The 24,632-nt window shown below is 47.7% G+C and overlaps 1 protein-coding gene across 1 annotated transcript in view; it reads left to right on the top strand.

Annotated features, from left to right (window-relative positions):
• Positions 1-24,632, top strand: part of LOC311190272 (ras and Rab interactor 2-like) — a 53,146-nt gene that overhangs the window by 3,120 nt on the left and 25,394 nt on the right. Inside the window, exons 2-3 of the mRNA XM_084262147.1 lie at positions 6,670-6,762; positions 17,991-18,085. Of these exons, the coding sequence (XP_084118273.1) occupies positions 6,706-6,762; positions 17,991-18,085 (152 nt within the window). The 5' untranslated portion in view covers positions 6,670-6,705. The remainder of the gene's footprint in view (positions 1-6,669; positions 6,763-17,990; positions 18,086-24,632) is intronic.

Genomic DNA, 24,632 nt, shown 5'->3' with positions numbered 1-24,632 from the left:
AGTCTCTTCAAAGGCTTGCCAGCGAGTAGGATCTGGAATCAAGGGGTAAAAATAAGCCTGCGGGCAAGAGGCTGATTGAGGCAGGAGTGATGACTTGCTGAAACCAGATGCAGAATGCTCACTGTAAGTTTGGCAGTGACTTCCCACGTTAGATTGTCAGATAAATACACTAAGCCTGATGCACAGGCTGGTTCGCAACCCCTGAAGATCTGAGTCTGTCCAGGCGATAGTTCCTTAAGCAGTTGCTGATATCATATGGCTTCATGCATATTGAGGTGAAGGAGTCCTTGGAAAGTGGCTGTGATTTTAATAGCTAGCCAGGATGAGGGGATGCAAATACAAGAGTCAGAAATGATCAGCCAAGGAGCTGCAAACAGCTCTGACCTGTAACAAGCAGGTAAGTTGTCAGTGTTGGGAGTGCAGGAGTTGCTTTTGTGTGTTAGTTTGGTATCTAGAAGAATGTCTCTCTAAGCCTGAGCTATGAACAGGGAAGGCAGTCTGCTCTTTGTTTTAGGAAGGACCACCACTAGGAAAGGAGTAGCTGTACTGCGCCCAAGGGAGGCTCCATCTAGTCTATGATCCTCCTGGTTTTGAGGAGGACATGAGGTTACAGCCCTGCAAACTCTTCGCTGTGCCTCCGGATGCTACACCTTGCTCCTCAAACTTGCATTGCTTCTGCCTCTGTATTCACAGCTGCAGCAGACTTTACCCTCACACCAGCCAAGGCTGTGTGGGGCCCTGGCTAAGTTTGGGTTGTCCCCAGGGAGGGGGCACCGGTTCTAGGAGCCCCAGAAGCTCATCTGCTTGAGGAGGTCAGAGACTTTTGCAGGCTCTGGGGCGCTGCTGCTGGCCAGGTTCTGGTCCTTGCTGTGAGGCACAGGTGACTGAGGCTGCCGGCCCAGGACTGGACAAGTGCTCAGTGCCCTTCTGCTCAAGCTATCCCAGCTGCAGGCATGCAAGGGATGTGCCAGGGACAGGGATGCTGTATGGTGGGGGCATGCTCTGGGGGCTGTGTCTCCTCCCCGCCTTGAAAAGGCATCAGCAGGAAAGGGGTGAAGGGCACTGACTTTGTGTCTTGGTGCAGGGGGAGGCCTCGTGTTTGTGAGCTATCTGGATCCCTTGGCCAGGTCTCAATACTCGGCCATTCCTCTCTCCTGTCAGCCATTTTGCTGTGTTCTCAGCCTTTCAGGGCCTGCCAGAGCCTGGAGCTGGGGGAGCTGGGGCTTCCTCCAAGCAGCCCTTTTGCCAAGCGGAGCAGGCCTGCCAGGCACTCTGCGCTTGTCCCTGCCATGAGCTGTAGGACAGTTGGCCTGCATGGATGCCTACTCTCAGGCAGGCTTCTGCACATGTGGTGTCCACAGCCAGATGTCACTGCCCTTGTCCTCAGTGGCTGTCCCTGTCCCATCCTCTCCCAACCTTTGGAAAGCCAGGTCTCTCATTAGCACTGAGAGCGAAGTGAGAGGTGAGGATCTGTCTGAAAGGCGGGACTAAGTGAGGTCCCTGACCCGAGCTTGTCATTGCTGCTGTACACATTGCTTGTTTTCTACAAGGCACATGCCCTTGCGTTATTTGGAAAAAAAGACTGTAAACCCTTTCTGGAGCCAGAAGAATGATGGAAGTTAGAGGCCTTTTTGCATAATCCCCTGGCTTTTTGCTTGTGGATACAGCTGTGCTAACACAATGCAACATTTGAGTTGAAAGGTCTGCAAAACCCTGGCACCAATGATAGCTTGCAGACTGAGGCTCTTATTTGCTAGACTCTCAAAGTGATACTGTGCTCAGCCATATCTGTGTCCCTGGAAGTAGGCTTTTCAGTTAACTTCTCAGAGGAAATACTTTCAAAGGGAAAAGTTTGGTTTTTGCCAAGAATCAGATAAGGTCAGAGTAATTAGACAAACCAGAGCTTTGTAGGTTAGAGATGAACACAGCCCTCTCCGTGGGGCAGTGCAAATGTGCTAAAACAGGAGAATGAAAGGCACGAGGTGGTTGAGGATGCTTAAATTTGCTGGAAATCTGAAGGGTCTTTTCCAGCCTGGTGATTCTGTGAGGTCCAGTGTGAGTGTCTTAACATGTTCTCAAGTGTAGGGTTTTAGAGGTTAGGGTTTTTTTCACATTCTTTGTTCTAAAAGTAGAATGTATCTATCCTTCCTGTTTCCTGGGCTCCCGTTGAACCCACGAGAAGGCAGGCTCACTGAATCAACTGTATGTTTTATAATTCTGTGTATTGGTAAATTGCTACTATGATGTGATGGCAATACGATGCTAATTCACCACAGGTTTTAGGCTCTGCCTAGCTTCCATGCATTTCTATTAGAACACAGTAGGGATTGTGTTTCAGCTCCTCTGTGGTACCCCACCACCAGCAAAGAGGATGGCCTGAGGACTGCATTGACAGGTATCGATCGGCGCAGGTCTCCTGGCACCAGCTGACCTTTGCCATTTATATTTGAGGTCTGGGCTGATGTTTTCTCCTGTTCCTCCTTGGCTGAATGATGGCTGCCCCTTTCTTGTTTGCTTAAAGTTGTTTCTGAGTGCCTGCTCAGTGGTGGCATGGCCTTTACAGGTTAGGAAGAGGACAGACAGTTCCTTCAGTGGGATAACTTGCACTTACAGTACAGAAAAAGTGAGTTCTGCTGGCTGTGCTGGCCAGCAAAAGCCAGGCTGCGTATCTCTTCCCTCTTTTCCTTATGTCAGTATTTGCAAGCAGAGACTATTTTCCTCAAACAGATCTTGTTAGGTTGGCAGAGAGATCAAAAATCATACTTGGAAACTAAGGCACAGGAAGACGGTGCAGTTGAACAGCCTCAACTGCTCAGACCTCGGAGCAGCAGTGGGGTAAGGAGGGCTGTGGGCAGTTCCCCAGATAGCTGTGGCCTTTGCTCCCAGGCTCAGGGGAGCGATGCAGCCTGTTGGGTTTGTCAGTGCTTTTAGCTAAGGAAATCGGGATGTGTGGCCTTGTAAGAGCATTAAGGGGGAGGATCCTGAGACAGGTAGGAGGGCTCTGATTAGCACTACTGCAGTTAAGTGCAAGAGCATAAGAACATGCAAAATGCCAAATAGAATTGGAGGAGGAGGAGGGAAGCAGGAGCTGTTTTGACAAGAAGTCAGAAGTCTCAGTTACATCCAGGCGCCTGAATGGTGCTTCAGCATTCCTGCCTAAATGAAAACCAGGAGGAGAAGGAAATGGAAGGAAAGATGAAAGGCACCAGGTTCTTTCTGTGTTTCTTCTTGTTTTTTCTGTTGGGTGGTTGGGGTTGTGGTTGTGTTTTGCTGTGTTTGGGGTGTTTTGTTTTGGGTTTTTTTTTTTTTTAACGCAGCTTGCCTGAGTGTCAGCATCCATGGAGCAGCACTGCATTTCAGAGCAGCTTGCCAAGCAAACAGATCCTTCCCTTTCCCTGCCCTCTCTTTTATACATCAGCTTCATCCTGGGTTTGAGGAGCTGTGGGAAGACAGTGCTGCTTCCCTGAGAGAGTAGTGATGCTGAAGGGAGCCACCCAAATGTTGGAGCAGCAGGCAAGAGTCTAGCACCTGCTGCCCTTGGGGACCTCAGAGCCGTGAGACTGCTAAGTAGAGGGCTGACCACTGAAACCCAGCAGCGGCTGCCTTCCAGATGGCTAGACAAAAGGTGCGTGCTGGCTGTGGCAGCTTGATGACATTTTCTGATGGGTTTCTGAGCAGTCACCCAGGCAATGTCTGAAACAAATCTGCCTAGACTCTCTGCCTTGGTCCTTAAAACAGAGGAAGGAGTAAGTGGACATCTCTGGTACGTGCAGGAGGCGGCATCCTTCGCCATCCTTCTCCACCCAGCTTTCCAGGCAAAGGTGGGAGATTGCTTTTCCTTTCTGACACCTCACGCTGTCCTAACTCAGCAAAGAGCATTTCAGAGCAGATGTTTTTCAGCCTCCTCTGGATCTGAATAAGCATCAGGAATGTGTAGTTGTGTGGAGAAATGAAATCTCCTGATGGTGGGTTTGTTCCTCTGCAGCTGTTTGTGCACTGTATGAAGGTACCTCTGAACCCCAGGGCGGGAGATGGGGAGGGAGAGACCCTAGAACCCCCTCACGCATGGAACAGTGTTTAGGTTAACCCCCCCATCAGGCTGTGATTGCACCCTGACCATGAAGGGCAGCATGGATGGACTCGCTGGCTGTGTTGAGAGCTGGGAAGAGCAAGGCTTGAGCCCAGCTGGGGCTCAGAGGTACGCTCGTGGGGACAGTAATAACAGCACATAAACAGTAACAGTGATATCAGCTATGGAAAAGTTTAGGGCTTCCAGAACCTTTTACAAGCAAAATAAGCAGTGATCTTGTTTCAAGCTTTGTTTCTGGCTGAGAGTCGTACTTCTCTTTGAAGGGCAAACTGTTTTTGTGTGTTTGCATTCCTCTGGATGTCTGACTGTGGAAGCTTACAAATTCTGTTCTGTTTTGAAATAAGATGAATGTAGAAATCTTGGCATGATCTTATTTTGGTAATAGGATTGCATGCAGACGTCCTTGTGGTTAAATAAAAAAAAAAATTAAAAACATGAGATTTCCTGTGAAAGGATCCTTGTTTGGGAATGGAGTGATTAATGGCTGAGGCTAGAGACACAAATACAACTGTGTGATCCTCCTCTCACACTCCTCATGTAACTCTTGTAAAGTATCTGGGTTTTTTTCCTGTGGAACTGAATTTAGTTTTGTCATTAACAGAATAGCATCAAAGTGGAAAATGCAGGTTTTATACCAATTCCTGTTTGGGTTTCTTGGGTTCTACCTGCATCTTCATTATTTCAGGTGCAGATTCCCTTCTTAGAAGTCGGTGAAAGAAAACACCACGAATTTTTAAGTTCTAAACCAAAAGTATTTGGCAACCTTTAGGTAGTTTATAATAGCCAGAATCAAATACCAAATGTCTTTAAGGTGTCTGGTGTTCCTCAGGGTGGATCAGCTGCTATGTGCCTGTGTGCTCATGGTAAACAAAGACACAGAGCTTACCCCCTGCAAGCCCACCCGCATCCCTGGACTCCAGTCCAGTACAGGACTGTTGCAGTCACAACTTAGGTACCAAGCAGCGGGGATGGTATTTGTATCCCCGTTTTCTGAAGCAATGCAGTTTCTTCTCTTGTTTTTCCTCTAGTGTTTGAATTTGATGAGAAGGCAGACCTCAGGATTTTGCTTTCAGCCTTAAAAGTCTGTAAGCTCTGCCTGGGACACAGGCTGGTTCCTGAGCTTCCTGGCATGTCTGCTTTTTAACCAGAAACTGGTGTGGAAAAATGTAACCTCCCTAGAGCTCTTGTGGCGTGACCTCTGGAAACGGGGTGAACAGTTTAAAGCTGCTTGTTGCGTGTTGAAACCAAGAGAAAATGTTTCTTTTTCTCCTGCATCCATCTCTCGCCCTTTTCCAGTATTTGTGCTTGCTAGGGCTTTTCACTTCACCCTTTTTCCTTTCAAGCCCCTGCTTTCTCCTTGCTCCTGCTTGCCCTGTGAGCACTCTCATCAGGCTCGGGGGGAGCAGAAGCGTGTCCGTGTGCCTGGGGTACGTGTCTAATTGGGGTGGTCTTTTTAATTCTCAGCATTCTCTGTCCCAGCTGGTATGTTCTGCTTAAGGTCTGCCTGCAGCTGTGCCACTGAACTTGTTTTTCACTGCTGCTTCCCTGACAGTTGTGTTTTACTTTCTGCCGGTGTCAGTTCAAAAGCCATGCCTCTCTTTTAATCTGCAATGCTTTTGCACCTCCAGTATTTGCAAAACAAAAAAAGACTGAAAGTTCCAGAATGTCTGCCTGCTACCTGGTGAGTACATATGTGAGTGAGGAGAAGGGTCAGGCTCTTGTTAAATGCAATCATAAGCTCTCTGTTAAAGACCCTCGAAGGGCTTTTTAGCTGTGTAACTTGGCTGCTGTTTAGTTCAGAAGTTTGCTCAGTAATTACTGGTGTGAATAGGTTGTGACTTCAGAGGAACTCTGCTCCTCAGCTGGAGCTCACCCTGTATTTTTCATTACCTGTGCATGTTCTAGCTCTGTGTTGTTACATCCTTCTGGGCATTGCACTTGTCCAGTTTACCTGATGGTGGAAAATGAGGCTTCTTCCTAACTGCATCTTCAGTTTCTCACCTAGACATGACTCTCAGAGAAGCTAATTGCAACTTGGGAACTTCAGGCGGGATTTTTGGGGAGCCTTTGGGTTGTTTTTGGTTGTGTGTTTTGGGTTTGTTTGGGTTCTTTTGTTTGTTTGGGTTTTTTAACATTTATAGTAATGTATTTTCTCTCTTGCTGGTGATTTTTAAATTCTTTTCGCCTCCTCCTGGCCAGCCCCATTAATACTGTATTATTTGAGTGGAGTGATGTCCAGCATCTCGTTCTGTTTGTACTTCAGGCTGAGGTCAAGCAAACAAAGCATGCAATCATTATGTTTTAGCATTCTTTTTTAATGAGCACATTAAAATCTACTTACAGCGACAGGATCAGCAGTGAGGAGAAGGGAGGAACATGGAGTAGCACTGTCTTTTTGAAGCAGTTTACGGAAAAATAACAGGCTAAAGGCACATGTAAGGGCTCTAGTAGGAAGCAAATGGCACCGTGCTGCTGAGGGAAAGGGCCTTGGCAGAAGGCTTGTTGTGACTGCTTCTGTGGCTTAGAAAGGAATTTTCTACAGACTGGACTAACCATTAAAAAAATGTCTCTGCTTTTAGGACTTCAAGGCATACAGTGGAGTCTTCCCTGGGGAGATGTCATCTTCCACGATGAAAGCCTGTTGTCTGGACAAAAGAGGAAGCTTCTTTAAGGTAAATGGGATACTTGCACAGAACCTAAAGCATGCAGTTCTATGTGAAACGAGTGCGGCAGAATGTGCAGTACAGTCTGTGGTATGTAGCAAGCCTCTCCTCTAAAAGGGGAAGCACACTCTGGAAGCAGTGCTCAGCGTCTCTCTGTACCTATGGTTAGATTGCCACCTGTAATTTCCCTCTGATATTGCTTAGAGTACTCGGTGTAAAACAGCTTTTGGCTTGCTTTGCTGGTAATGCTGGGAACATAAGCTTGATTATGCACAGGCATAAAATGAATAGAGTTTTCACAAACTGGATTTGTGTCCCTTGAACTCGTGGTACAGATTCATGATTTCCATTATTGGATTGAACATTGGTTTTCTTTCCTTGCCTGCTTTAAGAAAAATTGGCAGGGGCTCCTTGCTTGTGCATAACCTGACTAGCTACCAAAGTATCTGTGTGTTCTCCATGTATATTTCAGTCCTTTTGTACAAGTTTTGGTGATTTAGCTTTGTTTGGTTGGGGTTTGTTTCCAAGCCTGAGTGCATCCTGTTTGCAGTCAGGGTGAATGCTGGTGCTTAGCTCACTGCCATACTCTCAGAAATCCAGCAAGGCAGAAGTCTGTATCTCTGTGTGCCTGCATGCTTTGAAGGAGTCCAGTGCTTCCTCCCTTAAGATGCTCAGCCCAGCTTGCAGGCTGACACGGGCACGGAAAGCTGCTGTTTCTGTTCTGGCATGGACGTGCTTAGGGAAACCAGAAGTAATTGCATTTCTGTGTTCTGGGGGCTGTTCTGAGATGTCGTGTGGCTTGCAGCACACCTAATACAGCCTGTTGCACGAGAAAGAGCCTTTGGTGAGACCCCTTCAGTCTTCCCATCACAGAATACAGCTGGTGTGTGGCAGTGTACAGGAGGGTGGGATGCAAGGTGGGATGTGGGATGCAACCTGAGTGTAGAGGCAGGGGCAGAGGCCTCTCCAGACTTGAGCTGGTGCTCACAGCTGCAAGGAGGTGGAACCCTTGGTTGGAAGGACCTCCAGATAGTCCCCAGAAGTGCATTTTTGCCCTGTCACTCTGTGTGACTCTCCCCAGATTTGCTGGGCAGTGGTAGCTTAGTGTGGGCAAGAACAGGCACACTGCAAAATTCAGCATGGGTCACTGTATCTTTGGCCTCCTGCTCTGTGTGAGCTTTGTAAAGGGTAATGGGGGATTGGTCTGAGGGCTTTCAGGGCTGCAGTGACCTTACTGCTTTCTAGGGTAACATGGGAATGTGTTTTGGGCTTTTTATATGATAGAGACTTCCTGCAGCAGGGAGGTTTTGGAGAGCTGTGGTCGTGCAGGTTGGCATCACAGGAAGCAGAGGGGCAGTAGGAGTTATTGATATGGCTTTCAAAAGGTGACTGAGTCCCACTTAGTGTGTTTTATTTCTGTGTAGCAGAGGAGGTCTGAGGGCAGTGCTGAAGTTAATTGTAGAGGAGGCTACAGTTGACTTCTGGCTTTTTTCCCCAGTAAAAAGGTTTAGTTGGTCTGAAAGGTAGTTACCCAAGCCTTCACGTGTGCTGTGTGGGTATGGCTGCAAACACCCTGTACTCCTGGGGAGCAGGGCAGGGAGAATAGCATCTAGGCAGTGCCACTGTGTTGAAAGGGTGCTCGCCTGTCAAGCTGCAGCATTCTATCTCTGGCCAGGAAGATAGTTGTGTGTTCTGATGGGGGAAGAGTAATCTGTCTCATAGACCAGTGTGGGACCAGGGTTGAGCTTTCCTCTTCTGCACTTGAGTTCTGCTGCTGACATGAGGCCAGGGTCACAGTGGCTGTCTTGCTGGGCAGGGCTTGGTTCTGAGGAGCAACTGAGACTTGAAGGTGCTCCCAGCACTTTTCCTGATGGAAGAGGCTAACAATTGCTGCCATCTCAGCTTGTATTATGATGTTAACGTGTTCTTCTTCTGGCAAGGGGGTGTGGTTGACCAGCCCAAGCTCTCAGGAGTGGCCTCTTGAACTGGACTTGGTGGTTCCTGGCTCTGGCTGTCTCTGCAGCCCCTCCTGCACCGCGCTGTCCTGGGGCACGTGTTTCGGGTGTTGCCTCTGCCAGTCCCGCTGGGGCAGTTTCCTCTGGCACAGAAATGCCCTCCTGCTGCTGCCTCAATCCGACCCTAATGCTTGGCAAGGTAGGAGGCAGCAGGTGATGAATGCACTCAGGACACAGGCTGCAGACAAAGGGGAACCAAGCACATAGTGACTGGTGCCTTTAGCACCCCATGGGAGCTATAATGACCACTGGTGCAGTGTGTGGGACCAGTTTCTGCACCAGCAGCTTCATGGTGCTGTTGTAGTGTCACACAAACACATCAAGAGGTTTGTTTTGTGTGTTGCATGTTTTCTTCATCTGATGGCAGCCTTACCAGGCCAGTCTTTAGGAAGCCAGTGATTAGTGCTGCAGTGACTGCTCATCTCTTTGGCTTACTTCATGTGGTTAGCAGTAAACAAACAGGGTCTTCTGGGGACAGGAACCACGGCTCAGTTTTGCAACACACTTTTGTTGTGTCTTGTATCTCCGAAATACAAACATTAACCTTGTTTTAGGGCAGTCCACAGCCACACAGGGAGAATGATTGTATTCTCAAATCATGGCAAGAAACTGTCACCCTTATGAGGACTGTTTCTAGGTTGTCACTTACACCTGTGAATCGTGGATGTCATGATGTCAGGAATCGTGATGTCAGTGGGACTGCAAGCATCTATGTCACTTTCTGCAGTGCCCCTCTGTGTAAGTAATTCCTGTGTGGAAAACACACAGCTCTTGTGTGCCTCCTGTTCATGATGTGGTAGTTACAGTGAGCCAAACCGATCAGGAATGCAGTATGCCTGAGCAGCTTCAAGAATCCAGACTCTTAAGGCTGTGAGAAATGCTGTCAGTTAAGAAACTAAAGCTGTCTGGAGGCTTGAGTAATTCTGGGACTGTGGTCATTCTTGCCAGTGTTTTCAAAAGGGAGTTTGTGGTAAAGCAAGGAACTGAGTGTGTGTCTCTGACAAGCCTCCTGGTTTCCTGAACCATCCTCTTCCTCATCGCAGTGTCCCAACCTCTATTTGAACTGGCATCAGAGGTTTTGCACCATTAAAGCTTTTTTTGGGTCCCAAGATCAGCTATCAGGTAAAAAAAGTTCCTTGCTTGCTGATGAATAAGATAGTGAATATTGTTACTGGTCTTGGGAATTCCTAGCTTGCTGTGCAGAGTCACCAGAAATCACAGCCATGTATCAAAACTGTTTGATTGTATTTGGACAAGTCTGGAAATAGCGTTCCCAGTTTGGCTTGCCTCTGGCACATTGCCACCCTGTCGCACAGGGTGCTCTTTGAGGGTTGCTATGCTCTGCTTATCAAAACAGGAAGGAAGAACTCTGGTGCCAAAGAGGATGCAGGTCCCCAGAAAGAATGGAAAATGAGATGCTGGCAGGAAGGGGGGTGGCAAAAGCTGAGGCTTGGTTGTCTGGGCTGATACTGATCCTCACTGTCCTTAGCCCTTGTTCCCTTACCAGATTAGGAACACTGATCTTAACTTTTCCTCTTTAGCTGCTGTAAATCTCAGGGCTGGGAAACATGCTTGGCTGACCTTGTCTGTCTCTCTCTGCACAGTCTAGGAAAGATGACAGTTCTGTTAATTCTCTGTATGAGTTCATTTACATTCCAACACAAATCCCTCCAGGAATTCAGTTCCATGCAGTGATGGGTGAGTGATTTTTCTAAAGACATCCCAGAGCCATCATCAGAGCCACCTGTCTGCCTCTTGGGAGTGGGGAACTCTCCGTGGGTTGAATGAGTGAGACGACCTGTAGCTCTGCAGAGAGGCACTGGTCTGTGTCTGGTCCTGGGTGTGCGCTTGCCCCAGTGCACGGCAGTGCTGTCTGTGCAGACACAGCAGCTTCAGAAAGGTGACTGTAGCTCTTAGGGAATACATGCCCTCTAGTGAATAGGCTCCCTCTTGATTTTCTGATGCTTCTGTGATGTCCTGAACAACACAAAGCACAGAACCCTAATGCAAGTGTTCTGCTGAGGGAGCACCGGGAGCTGAGTTCCATTTGTGCTCTGTGTGTAGGAACTGTGTTGTCTCCCCTGCCAGCTTCTCAAAGCTGAAATCAGTCTGGTTGAACAAAGAGACAGTTGACGATAAACATTGTATGATACGTTAGGAAAGGAAATGTTGTGGTTTGATGTTTGCATTTCACTACATGTTTGTGGATTTTAGGAATGTAAACAGTACGTGGGTATTTCTGGAGATCTACTGCTTAGGATGTGTTCTGTTAGGAAATACTGTACTGGGTTGCTATGTCAGCTCACGCTGTCTGACTCAGGATTATTATTTTGGTTTACAGTGGCTGTATTGTAGTTTCTTTTTAACTCACAGAACTGCTTTACCAGAAATCAACTCCGAAGGAAAAACATGAGATGCACAAATGCCTGTTTATCGTGCTATATGAGGCCTCTTTTTGATAGTGTTTTAGTGTGAGATAATTCACCACCTTTTGAAACATTTCATGTGAACCTCTTCTTCCTGCAGCATAGCAGGGTAATAACTATATCATAGTCCTAAACAATCTGCAACAGATTTCTTTGCATCACTTTTTAAGTCTTGGGGCTCCTATGTGTTGTTTTACACTGACAGGGGCCTCTGACAAGCACATCTGTCAGTTCAGTTGTATTTTCCTTTAGAAACTCTGCCTTTTTTAAGGCTTGGTTCCAAGTCTGTTGACACCAGTAGTTGATTTTCCCCATTATTTCCAGCAAAATAGGAATCATGCTCTCTGCATTTGTTGGAAGAGTTCAAATATTCTGAGCCTTTCACTTCAAAAAAGAAAAGTGGGAGTAACATATGAAAAATAATTTAAGGAAGATGAATTGCTGTTTGTGGGAAATACTGCCTTTTTGTTGACTAAGGAGAGGCTGCCTTGTGTCATGGAGGGTATGTAGTATACCCAAGAAATTTAGCCTGTAGAAAAATAATGTGAGCATAAGTCTGCTTGAGATGTGCCATTTTGCTTAAGTTCTCTTTAGAAAAATAAAATAAATTGCTGAACACAAAAAAAGTCTGCTGGGGAGAGATGGTTCCTGACAAGCTCCCTTCAGGGCAGACGTATGCGTTAGAAAGGCCTTGACCCTTTCAAGATAAAACTGTTCCTTATGCTATTCCGATCTGCAGCCTTTGTAAGTTAAGACCCATTTTGAAATACTTGTTTTCAAGAACTTAAACCTTTTATAAGCAAGAACTTTTCCCAGACACAGATTTAAACAGCGGTTGTGTTAGAGGCCCAGCGTGGCAGCCGTACAAAAATAACTCCAGAGAGCTTCCAGAGAGAAACTGAATACTGGATAGCACCAGAAAACATGCTGCTATGGTTAGCTTTTAGGTGTAAGTAAGAAAAAGAACTAACCAGAGAATTTATTTTATTTTTATTGTAGCTGGTCAAAGCCATTTACCAGCCAGGCAGGGCCACAGCCAGGCAGGGCCACAGCCAGGCAGGCGCTGAGTCGGTGGCTGAAAGCTACTGTGGAGAGCTCCTCCTGTTGTATACTTCTTGGAGAAAGATGCTGAAAAGCTCTATTGTGCCAACTGTTGGGCTGTGAGCCACTTCCTCTCTGTAGGCGTGTCAGAGGACAGGGAATGCTGGCTACTGTGATGGCTCCTTGTGGCTACAGTGGGTCTGGAGGGTAGGAAGACTAAGGTGATGTTGCCCATGTAGAGGACCCACTTAGAGAGGGCCAGTGGATCCTGCCGTTGTGTCTTGCAGCTGACTTGTGGGGAAAAGCAGCTTAGCGCTGACAGGGTTACTGGAGAGGGAAGTTTTGTAGGGAAAGAAGCCTGAGCTGTGTGCTGACAGCTTGTGACTCAGAAGCAGCTGCTCATGTAACAGAGGGTTGCTCCCATCCTGGTTTTGAAGCAGAAGCACGTGCCTCCCGTGCCATTCCTCATGATACCTGGTGCCTCCATACCTGCGTTCAGCTGCCCAAGGCTACCTTGCCATCTTTACAGCTTCTGTGAGTGTTCACTCATGCCTCTGCTGTCAGCTGCTGCTGCAGTGAGGTGTCTTCCCTGCTCAGCCTGTTGCCTGCAACCCTTCCCCAGGCATCTCTGCTCCCTCTCTGCGAGGGCAGCTCTGGGGAAAGGGACCTTTCCGTCAGGCGTTGGGAGCTGGGCAGAGCTTTGTCCTCATCAGCTTCTCTGGACAGGTGGGCGATGCCTTTGAAGAAGCCCGAGCGCTGCCAAACAGTCTGTCTCCTGCTCCGCATGAGTCTTAAGCAAACAGCTGATGTCTGAAGGAAGGCTGAGGCTGACACGTCTGTTGCCAGGCAGACCTGACAGAATCCCTTTTGGCTGTTCACAATGATTCCTTCAAAGGAAATAGATGGTTGATTCCAGCTTGATTATTCGGAGACTGGCTGTCTTTAAGCTGCTTGTGTGACTGGCCTTAGGATTTACCGTGCCCCATGCTGTGGAAGGAGCTGGGGCTGGGTGCCGCTCCACTGCAGGCCCTCTGTGTTTCCTCATCAGACCCTGCAGTGCGGCATCAGACAGCCTGTGGCACTGCGATGGAGACCTGTTGCTAACTGGGTGCAAAGACTGCTCTGCTGGCCTTACACAGTGCTGTGGGCGGCTGAGCTCTCATCTGCAGCAGGCCTGTTTCATTAACAGATGAAATCCTGGAGTAGTGTTCAGTATAGTACGTTCAGCTTCAGGGAGTGATTCCCATCACGAGTTCATATTTTAAGTAGCCCAATACAGTTGCAGAGGGCTGTGAATCAGTTGCCAGGTATGGTGAGACTCCCAGTGCTGACACACACTTGAGTGCTGGGAGCTGACCAGTGGTGCCTTCCTCCTGAGGTGGCTCTAGGACAGCTGTGACTGGACACCTCGGTATGATTACAGCTGGTGAAATCACTCGTGTGTGGGACCACTTGATGCTTGGAAAACTTCACACCCTCTCAGTGAGTAGGAGGCATCTTCAGGGGATGCTGTGATGTAAAACTAAAATTGAGCCTTGCCTCCTTCATGATAAAAGTTAGGGTTTTCAGCCATTGCTGCAGGATGAAGCACGCAAGGCAGTTCCGTTTCTGATGTGGCTGCGTTCCTGACCCCACAGACAGGGTTAGCGCCCTTGGGGCTCTCTGGTGGGGAAAAGAGAGAAGGCTGCAATCTGGTCAGTACAAATAGTAATTCAGCCCTCGGGTTGTGTCCAGGTTCAACTTTGGGAAGGTTCTACCAGCAGCAGAGAGTCACTGCAGCAAGGGGCTGCATGCTGCCATACGGCAGCAGTTGAGAGGTTACAAGGTCTGAAAGTACTGGAAACCTCACAGTAGACAGAATGAATTCCATGTTACCCATTCAGCTGCTGGACAGACTGGGAGCATTTGGCCTGAGAAACCAGGTGCTCAGTCTGACAGGCAAGAGAAGGGTATTGCCTTAATCTAAGTCCCAGTACTACTTAATCTATAAGTTCCATTTCCTGGGACTGAAGTCAATTAAGATTTTCAAGTCTTGTGTTTGCATACTTGGAGAAGGGGCTAGTGGGAACATGCTGCTCTCGAAGGGAGGAGAGACGATATGGGAAGGGAAGTGGTGAGATGTGTGTCAAGACGTACAGGCAAAGGTGTGAAGTGTGAGGGAGTGTAAAAAGAAAAAGGCAGGCAAACAGGACTGCTATGCAATTATGAGCTGTCTTCAGGAACTGAAATTAAAAGCTTCAGCAGAACCAGGAGGGTACAAAAGCTGTAAAGACCTAGTAAGACTTTCATCAGCAGTGTGCATCTCTAGTAGTAACTACTTGTAAGGTTGTGTTTGACTGCCTCCTTGCAGGTAGCGAACGCGGGGGAATTCAGCAGGTACTTCAGAGTGTCTTCTGCTCCTGCCATGCGTGCTTCTGTCCTGTACTAGAGCAAGCCCCTCTCCTGGGTGCTCCACTGCAAAGCACCACCTGCTATGAAATGTGATTTTTAAGACAGGAAGAGAAAAACCCTAATTGAAGTATTTGACCAACCCTCATTAAACCTGCAGTGGGTGTTCACCAGAGGTGGGCTCTGTTTCGTCTGTAGACCTGTCACACTCCTTGTTTAAAAATGAGGAATTGTATCTTTCTCCCTGAACAGTGTATTTTCTCCTGAACCTGTAAGGTTCCTGGGCTTGTGTTTTGTACATCTTGGTAAGTAAAGAAATCACTTGTGTGTCAGTATTTTAGTTCTGAGCAGCTAAAGGCATTCTGACATCAAGGAGGCACATTCATGTGTAGAACTAACTGAACAGTGTAAGAGTGGTTATTGTAGATGATTCTTCCAGTTCCACTGCTTCACCATGGCTTGGAAGATAAAGGCAGTGTTTCTGTCCTGTTACACTTGTAGTCAGTTTCTCCCTTTCGAATTAATTGGCTATTGAATGGAGTTACTGGATATCTCTCTCCACAGGTACAGAATTACTGTAAGGAAGGATTGCTGTTTAAAAAAGCCTGGCAGGAGTTTGAGCTTGTAGCCAAAGACTTTCTCTATATAATTGTTTGTTCTTTAAAAGCTGAACAGCAATCTGCATGATCCAAAAAATAATAATAATTCTTCTAATGGTGGACTTGAAATCTTGGTGTGGCCTATCATAATCCCAGGTGTTATTTTTAAAACAAAAATGCTTTATTTAAAAATCCTGGGAGCTGTTTCTTAGACTGTCGTGTGCACACATCTGCTCTGAGTGCAGTGCATGGGTACGGGGCTGCAGCTTTTTGCTCCCTGTGGAGTGTCAGCCCAAAAACATGTTTCCTGCTCTTGGGCAGATGTCTGGAAGAACTGGGTGGTCTCAGTTCCAGATAGTAGAGTCTTGGGTGGCCAATCCAGTTATCAGCTAGTTTGGGATGCTGAACCCAGGGCATAGGTAATCTCTTCCAAGGTCAGCGGGTAGCCCAAAGCTCTGGGCTGTTTGCTGGGGTGGGTGAGCAACCGGGAGTGATTGCACATGGGGCCAGTGGGATCTGGTGGCTCACACACTCCCAGCTTTGTGCTGTCCTCTGTGTGCTGCTCTGGGGGTTGTCTGGCCCCCTCAGAGATTGGATTCAGGTCAGTAAGTCAGCAGAGAATGAACTGAAATACAAAGTGAAAGTCTTCAAACCCTCTAGCACACTCAACCAGCTATTGTGGTGAGGTGAAGAGTCAGGCCAGCCTGAGGGAAGCAGAGAGACCTCCATGTTGGGGACAGCACAGCGTGGCATGAAACTCCCCCTCCACCGGGTCAGTGAGAGTTGCAGCTCCACGGTGTTGCAGAGTATTGTAAGGATAAACATAGGAAGGTTGATGCTGTTGAGGCAGTAGAGGCTTTAAAAGAGAAAAACCAATGCAATGTGATCTGCAGAATACAGCCAGCTGTGTGCTGGACAGAGCCTGGTACTGCTCTCTGAGCACCCTGGTCATATCTTCCTTCTGAGGAGATGCTGCTGCCGGTAACTGCTGTCAGATGCACGTGATGATGGAACGGCTTTGTGGGGAGACTCATCCAACAGCAGTGGCACGTGTGCTTCTCACTGTCTAGAGTCAGCGTGGGGGCTGGGTTCATCCCTTCTGTGACAGGGGAGTGCACTTACCTGTGCCTGGCAAGGTACTTGGCTCCCTTGAGGTGCGGCTTTGAGGGAGCAGTGAGCGCTGCGGTGAGGCTGCTCCCTGGGGACAGCATGGGTCCTGCTGCTGCTCTTGCTCATGGTCAGGGAGGCATCGCTCACATCTCATCCCAGTGACTCAGGGGGTGCTTGGGAGTCAGCGGGTGGAAGGTCTTTGTAAGCTGCAGTGCCAGGGGTACGGTGTGGCTGGGAGCTCTGACCGTGGCAGAAAGAAGCCTGTGGTGTGGATGGAGCGTCTGTGAGTCGTTCTCACTTACAGGATGCTTAATGGAGTTGTCCCGTTGTAAGGGGAGAGTCAAACTTCTCCTGAACTGATCAGAGTAATGCTGCACAGTGGAGCAGGGTGTGAGCTTCTGAGGCACAGGAGAATGTTCAGTAAACCAGCATAGGAGAAGGTTGTCTGCAGCTCTTTGAGAACACCGCTGTACTGAGCTACCTGACATTGCTGGACTCGGGGTCATGTCTTGTGGGCAGTCACAAAACTGCTTTAGGCCTGAAAAACTGGATTTATCTCATCTGCTGGGGCTTTTGTTTGTGTGCTCTGAGACTCAGAGGTGGGGGCAGAGGAGATGGCATCAGTGCAGACTTTCTCATTAGGCTTTGCTATGGGAGAGGTGGGCACGGCCAGGGTTTGTGTATTGTCTCATCGTAGTGTGGCAAGCAGGTTTGATGCAGTCACTGCAGAGAGTGTCCAAGGCAACACGCCTTGCAAACTCCACAGCTGGTTTCTGCTCAGCAGCCCATTTCCCAGACACCTGCCAAGCATGATGCCATGTTTCCCATAATGCAGCAAGCTCTTGCCCTCTGCCCAAAACTGGGGTTGGGTTCTTCCTGAGCCTGTGCTACAGGGCAGCTCTCTTGAGCGGGGTCATTCTGCTCAAGGGTAGCCCAAGACCTAATGTCAGAAGGAGACGCCCGTTTTCTTCTTGACCACCTTCTTCATCCACCATATCTTAATGCTGGATTCGTGTTCCCTCTGAAACAGCTCTTACAGATGGAGTTCTAGGTGTGTTTGTTTTTTATTTGAGAAAGTAGGAGGGAAGGTTCAGATTAGATATTAGGGGGAAGTTTTTTACAGAAAGAGTGGTGAGGTGCTGGAACAGGCTGCCCAGAGAAGTAGTAGATTCCCCGTCCCTGGAAGTGTTCAAGACCAGGTTGGATGGGGCCCTGGGCAGCCTTGTGTAGCTCCAGGCCTGGAGGTTGGTGTCCCTGCCTGTGGCAGGGGGGTTGGAGCTCTATGATCCTTGGGGTCCCTTCCAACCTAGACCATTCTATGGTTCTGTGAAAGTAAATGCTGCAAACAAGCAAGTCTTGTTCTTTTAAGCTGTTGTATCGTATGTTGAGGCTGCAGATGTAATATACATAAATAAAAAGCTATCCAACCTGGAAGGTTCTGTACTGGCACAAAAAAGGATTTATTGTTCCTCAGAGAACGACTGTAAGTGGCCCCAGCCCATACTTTTTCCTTTGCAAGGGGAAGTCCAAATAGGATGCGATTTAGGGAAAAAAAAAAAAAAAAGGTTTGTAATCTCTGATGACTAAACTTGCCCAGGCTGCATTTCCACGCCTCTTCCACTCACTTGATGTCATACTATTTTTGTCCCTTTCTCTAGCTCATTGACACAATTGCCTCAGAAATCGGAGAACTGAAACAGGAGATGGTACAGACAGATCTCACGGTGGAAGATGAATCTGCTGATTTGCAAAGGTGATTAAAAATGTTTATTTTCATCGTTTCTGGAGGTGCACCACGACAGGGATATTGTCGTTGTGCTCTCTTCTCGGGTCACTGATGTGTCAGTGCTTTCCATCCTCGCAGAGTAAGGGGTGTAGGTAACCTTGCTCTTGCTTCAAGGAACTTGCCTTTGTGCAGGAGGAGTGCCCAGAGAGTCAGTTGTTCTGAGTATTTGTCTTAATATCTTCTAAAAGCAACTTCACTTCTGCTTTGTTGTTGCAAACCTTGGATGACGGTGATGTCTAAAGTGGGAAACTACTCATGTTACTGCCATTGTCTCTGGTGAGGAGTTTTGCGTGCACACTGTGCAGACAAAACATATCCATTGCTTCAAGCAGCTCTGTGAAGATTCAACGTAAAATAACACGATTTATTTATGTTCCTGGCTAGGAGGTATGGACTGCTGATGCTTCTGTGGCTGTGTGTTTTAAGTTCATTTCTATATGAGTATCTACCACAAAAATTATAGGGGTCATTTCCTTAACCCTAAAAAGACTTGAGATGCATACTGCAGCGCAGGTAAGAGTTCTGGATTTTTAAAAGAGATGATGCCGTGTAGGTGTGGGCTGTAGAAATCTGCAGTGTTAAAAGGCTTGTGCCTTTTAGGGGGCATAGTGGGACCCCAGCCTTTTGGTTTGGCTGTGGCTGTTGCACTTGATCAGTTGTATTAGATATTGGCAGTATCTAACTGATATCTGGAGGACACTGAGTCTTTCAGTCATTGCATTAATGAGAGAACATGTTTTGTACTTACTGCTGAAGTGTTTGTTGCAAGAGGAAAGCAGCTGGTAGAGGGGTTCTGGTTTATCTGGCTGCGCAGTCTAGGCCAGCTCTGGAGCTGCTGGGTTTTCAAGGCAGTGAGTCAGTGAGGTGGGTAATAGTTTGCTAGTTAGAATTACAGCCATGGTTTTAGCCTTTTTTTTTTTTTTCTCTTTCTAAAAGAACTTTTAAAATGTAGTGCCTTTGTTGCACAGGTGGCAAAGAATGTAAGGCAGCTGAGCTCATCAGTGTCTTTGGCTATGGCCCTGCTTGCACCTTAGGCAAGTTCTAAAGGTTTTGAAAACACAGTTCTATTATGGGGATGGAGAGGACACTTTACCCACTTTGGTGTATTCAGCTAATTAATTTCAACAATCATTAGCTAATTTTGAGTTAAGAAAAGCATCAAAGACTAAAATGTGGTTCTAAAACATTGGTGGAAGCACTTAGCTGGAAACAGACTGACCTCCTCTTTTTACACATCATGGGCATTATTTATTTTTTTACAGATTTTTTTTAAAATATTTTTCTTTTAGTTGCTAACTTCAGTGCAAAATATGTTTTTATTAAAATATGTAAGTAAAGCAAACAAAAAGAATAATGCCACTTCTGTGGCTACTTAACTGAATTCAGTCTTGCACTGAAATAACATCATCCAGCAGAAAAGGAGAATTCATTCTTTTCTGTCATTTGTAAGATATGAAATACGAATAAATCAAGGTCCATTTTTTTCTATGGCTGAGTATTCTGAACCGTGTGCTTCTAGGAAAGCAGAAGCTGTATCAAAGCTGTAAATTATACAGTTAGTTGTGTGCTGATGCCTTCTGTTTAGGGAACTACAGAGCAAGACCACAGTAGGTTCAACTGGGGTTCTCCAGAGTTCTTATTTGAACTAGTCCCCACAGAGTTGTGTTTGCTTTGTCTTCACTTTAGCACTTTGGTGCAGGTTGTTTCTGTTACTGTGGGTTCTGCTGTGCAGAAGCTGGTACCTGTCTGTGGTGTTTGTGTTTGCATCCAGAGGAATCTGAGCTGGAAAGAATGTCTGTTTTCCTTGCTGCTCTTTCACTGCAGCATATGTCCATGTGCACCCAGAGCAGTTTTAGCAAGGCCACAGCTGCAAGAGCTCTTGGTTGTACTCAGGGAAAGAAGCGCATAAAATAGCCTGTCGTGGTGCAGGGGTTGTTGGGGTTGTGTTGTAGTGGGGTTTTTTTTGGTGGTTGTCTGGTGACTTTCAGGTTTATACTCCTCCCAGCAATGTTTTGGACTTGTCTCCCTCTTTTTACATTTGTGGCCTGAGTGACATTGAGAATTGACTCTGTGTAAGCACTGCTCAGTGGTAACTAAAGCATCCTCGAGTTCCCAGCGCTGTTCCAGCACAAATGAGAAACACAGCATCATGCTGGCTTCCCTGAGGAAAATTAGCTGTCCTCCAGCCAAAACCAGCCCAGTGGGGGAGCTGTGGGAAGCTGTGTGGGGACTCATCTGGCATTTACCTGTGTGTTGCTGTTCTCTTTACCCTTGTACCTGGGAGAGCTACAAGGGTGGTATTTCTCTCTGCTGGGTAGCAGTGGAGTGGCAGAGCAGTGCCCCTGGACAGAGAGCTGTGTTTGGCAAACCTCTGCACGATGCCGAGCAGTTGGCAACAAGGCCTGTGAAGTGGCGCTGCCAGGCAGATGCTGAGCACCCACTGCCACAGGCAAAGAGCAGATCCCTCCCTCCCCTTGTTATCATGATATTATCACCTGGTCTGTCACTGTGACCCCCCACTTCCTCCTGGCTAGTGAGCACATCTGGGGTGGGAGGCAAAATCCAGAGTTACTCTTTGCTTTGGGATGGTAACTAGCTTTATAGTGTGGGAGCAAACGTAATCCTTGGAATCTGATGGGTGTTGGTCATGTGCACTCAAAGCTGGGAGCCCCTTCTCCGTGTCCATAAGCCCAAGGAGAGAGAAGCCCATTCCTCAGGCCGCTCCCTGTTGATGCAGGAGGCTGGCAGTAACCTCAGAGAGCAGATGGGTTTGTTTTCCCAAGTCCCACAAACTTGGGAGAAACGTTAGCAGCTTATATTTTTCCAAGGGTAGAGGAAGAGACGTAGGTGGGATTTGAGAGACCACAAGGAAGCTGCTGTAGCAAGCAGGAGGAGAGGAGCATTTGCTTTGCAGTTACATGATCGAGGGGTACGCTGCAGTCCTGTGGGCATGAGGGAGAGGATCAGCCAGGTTACAGCTTCACCCTGTTCCCTGTCCTTTTTACTGCGATTTAAGCCTAATCAGGATGCAGCACAGCTTTGTTTACCTTGGCAGTTATCTCTGCTTCACACACCTCTGTAGGTTTTCTCAAAAACTCCGCAAACTGTGTGTTTTCCTCAGTTCATTGCCAGTTGTGTGGAAGCTGCTCTCTTGATAGAGAAGAACCAGCGTGGTACCCCTGTGCTAAAGCAGACCCTCTGCAGAGAGGAATTTGGGTTTCCATTTTGGGTTTGATGTGACCAGGTCAGATTGGGAGTCACTATTAAAACAAAAAGTACCTCCAGGAGAGAGAGTTAATGGTTGGATAATACACAGTATATTTTGCTAGCGTTTAGCTTGCAGCAGGTTCTTATTCCTTCCATGCTGTCGCTCCCAAAGAAATTACATGTCACAGTCACAAATAATTTTACAGTCCAACTCTAAGACATGACACGTTTCAAGAACTCCCACGTATCGGGGTTTGACTGTATTTTTAGTGTCTGCACCATTAAAATAATTCTGAGAATAAAGAACTAACTTGGGCCGTGATGCTCTGTAGTGCCCAGGCAAAGGGGCTGTCAGAGCAGGCTTCTGACTGCTTTTACCTCCTGGGCCCTGGGAAGCAGCTTCTCATAGGTTGCATGTGGTTTGCTGGATGTGACTTTTCCAAGCTATGCTCTTGACAGAGTTCACCAGGTCTGATCTCTTCTCTCTGCCTCTTCCTTTGCTCTGTGGATACTGAATATTTCATTTAAGCACTGCTTGCTCCTAGTTTACCTTCCCGTGGATTGCAGTGGTGCTGTAGGACTGATGCAGCTGAAGTTCCTCGGGGTTGTTTGTCCTGGTGGCGTTTAGGAGCTGAAGGAAGTCTCGTCATGATGGGATACTCACACTCTTTGGCTTCTTTCTTGAGGGGGCAGAAGAAGCTGCAACAAGGAGGTGGGTGTATATCTAGATCAGTAAGGTGTGGGCTCAGGGGTTGCATGCCTCCTCCTTGGGTCTTGGTGTGTGGGAGGGATTGTGAGTATACGTAAGTGCCTGGAGGTAGCAAAAACCCCACAGGTCCCTGTTTGGTTTATAAGGTCAGGGTGTGTTTGACAACATGAAGCCAGCTGTCCCGCAGAGGGACGCAGTGACCCTGTGAGCACCTGCAGCCTGTCACTAGCTGTAGGTTGGTTTGTGCAGCGAGCAGCGCCAGGCCTCCTGGCTGATACCAGCCCTGCACCTTCTTTGGCATGGGATGTAACTGTCTTCTGTAGGCAAAAAATGTTTCCTTCTTGGATGTGTTCCCTCTGCCACACGTTTAGTTTCCACCTCTTGACCCAGGAATAGACATGAGGTCTCTGTCATTCAGCCCAAGGCCAGTGCCAGGGTCTAGGCTGTGCTTTCCCACCACTGCGCCTGCTCTGTGGAGTTGCTGACTGGCACGGAAGGCGTGTGGGAACTCTGAGCAGTATTTACTGGAGGTTACAGCTCGTGAAAACACTTCTGTGATTCACAGTTTGACTTCTATGGACTTTCATACGTTACAACACTAGGTTCTGCTGGGACTGTGGCCGAAAGAGGAACCTGAGATCCCTATTGTGGCAGTCCCAGAGCCCTGTAATAACTGATGTAAGCACTACTTCCCTCCTGCACGCAACGTGTTTGTGTGTAGTTTGTGCTCCTGGAAGGCACACTGACAGCCAGTAAAGGCTTCTGACACTCAGGGAGGGGACATCCTCTGCATTTTGGATGCCTTGCAGATCTAAAAGGTGTCACATCATAAATAAGCAAGTGGAGAAAGAGGACATAAAGGAAGGGAGAGGCCCACAGGGTGATCTGGTAGAGGTGAGTGTGCCTGTTCTTAGCCCCTCATGCAGCGACAGCTCTCTACCCCATTCGCTTGTCTTTCTAGCTGCATCCAGAGATGCCACAAGTGGCTGGCCAAAATCAGAAATAAAGCATTTTGGCTGTTTGGGGTGTTTTGTTGGTGGTTTTTGTTTTGGGGTTGGCCTTGGGGGGGTGTGTGTGAATTTTTATGTGTTTGCTTTTAAGTATTCAGTGCTGCTGTGCCTATAAAATCTCTACCCCCTTGCTCTGGGTACAGTGGGTGGCTTAATGAAAGTGGTGGATGCTGTTACGATGCTCAGATCAGGAGAGCTGCAGGATGGTTTGCAGTGGGGAAATGCAGCTGCCTTGTTCTCTGCTGCTTGGGGCCCCTTCTGACATGGGTAAGGGGCTGCAGGGAGGATGCAGCCTCTGTACCTGGCTGCATAGTGAGTCAGACCTTGGGCCTGCATGATTGTTTTGTTTGTGCTCAAATGCTGTCATCAGGAAGTGGTTACCAGAGGAACTCTTCTGGAGTGACTTTGGGCTTTGGAAGAATCACAGGATGTACGTCTAGCTCACAGATAAGGAGTCTGAACCAGCAGCTCGTGGGCTGGGTGCTCTATATTATGGGAAGGACAGCGAAGCTTGACATAGCAGAAGGAGTTCTCAGTGTATTTTGTTCATTTGGATTGCTGATGCATAACCAGTGTCTGTAGCCTCCAAGCACTGTACTTTGTTACTGAATTTAGCAGTGAGGTAAGCTGCCCTGCCCCAAGTAAATTTTAACCTTAGCCATATTCACGCTCAGTTCAGCCTTTATTCCTCATGTGGGAGTCGATCCAGCCCCCGAGGAATTAGGAGCACAGGTATGCAGTTCCATACTTCTGATCTTAGGAAGTGTGGTATGGGCCTTTCATGGCCAAGTGCAGAAGTGGAAACGTGTGCAGAATTTAGAGCACGGACTATAAAAAAATCACCACAACTTAGGAGGATTTCCTAGTGAGAATGTGCCTTAAGGAGGGTTAGTTGGTGGATTTAACCTCTGCTGCTGCTGTTGTTGTCCACTTTTTTCTGCTCTTTCTCCTTTTTGTTTTCTTCTGACCGAGGTTTCTGATTGCTTGTTAACAGAGAACAGAGATGGATATACAGCTGTGAAGATTTCAGGGCTGGTGGGGAGCCTGGGGATGAGAGGAAGCGATGTGAGCTTGTGGGCTTCTGTTGTGACAATCATCCTCACAAGCGAACAGAGAAAGTGCTTGTGTGTTGGTGCAGCGATCACCAGCAGGTAGTGGGCTGCTTTGTGGTCAGAGGACTGCACAGGCTTTTCTGTGGTACAGGTGGGACAGGACAGAGGAAGATTTCAGCTGGTCTCAGCTTTTGCAGTCTCTCTGGGAATAAAGATATCTGAGGTGAAATGTCAGGTCAATCGTGTATGTGTACACACCTGCACCTGAAGCAACTGCTGAACTTCAACAAGCTGATAGAAGAGTGGGAAGGCTTATCTTAAAGCCAGCTGTTAAATTGAGTACAAGTGAGAGAAAGCTTACAGATATGAGCATTTTTACGTGTACCTAATTATATGAATTGTCAGTAGGAGAAATACCAGTCCAGGGGCCAGCAGTGCCAGCGAGCGGCTGCGTGGTGCCTGGCTCTGGGCTGGGGTGAAAGCATGACACCAGCTTTGTGAGAGTGCTGTTTGCTGGACTGATTGATTGTTTATAG

The sequence above is a fragment of the Gallinula chloropus genome (assembly GCF_964237585.1).
Source record: "Gallinula chloropus genome assembly, chromosome: 3".
NCBI classification, from domain to species: domain Eukaryota; kingdom Metazoa; phylum Chordata; class Aves; order Gruiformes; family Rallidae; genus Gallinula; species Gallinula chloropus.
The sequence above is the reverse complement of the archived record's forward strand: the minus strand, read 5'-3'. Positions and strand labels throughout refer to the sequence as shown.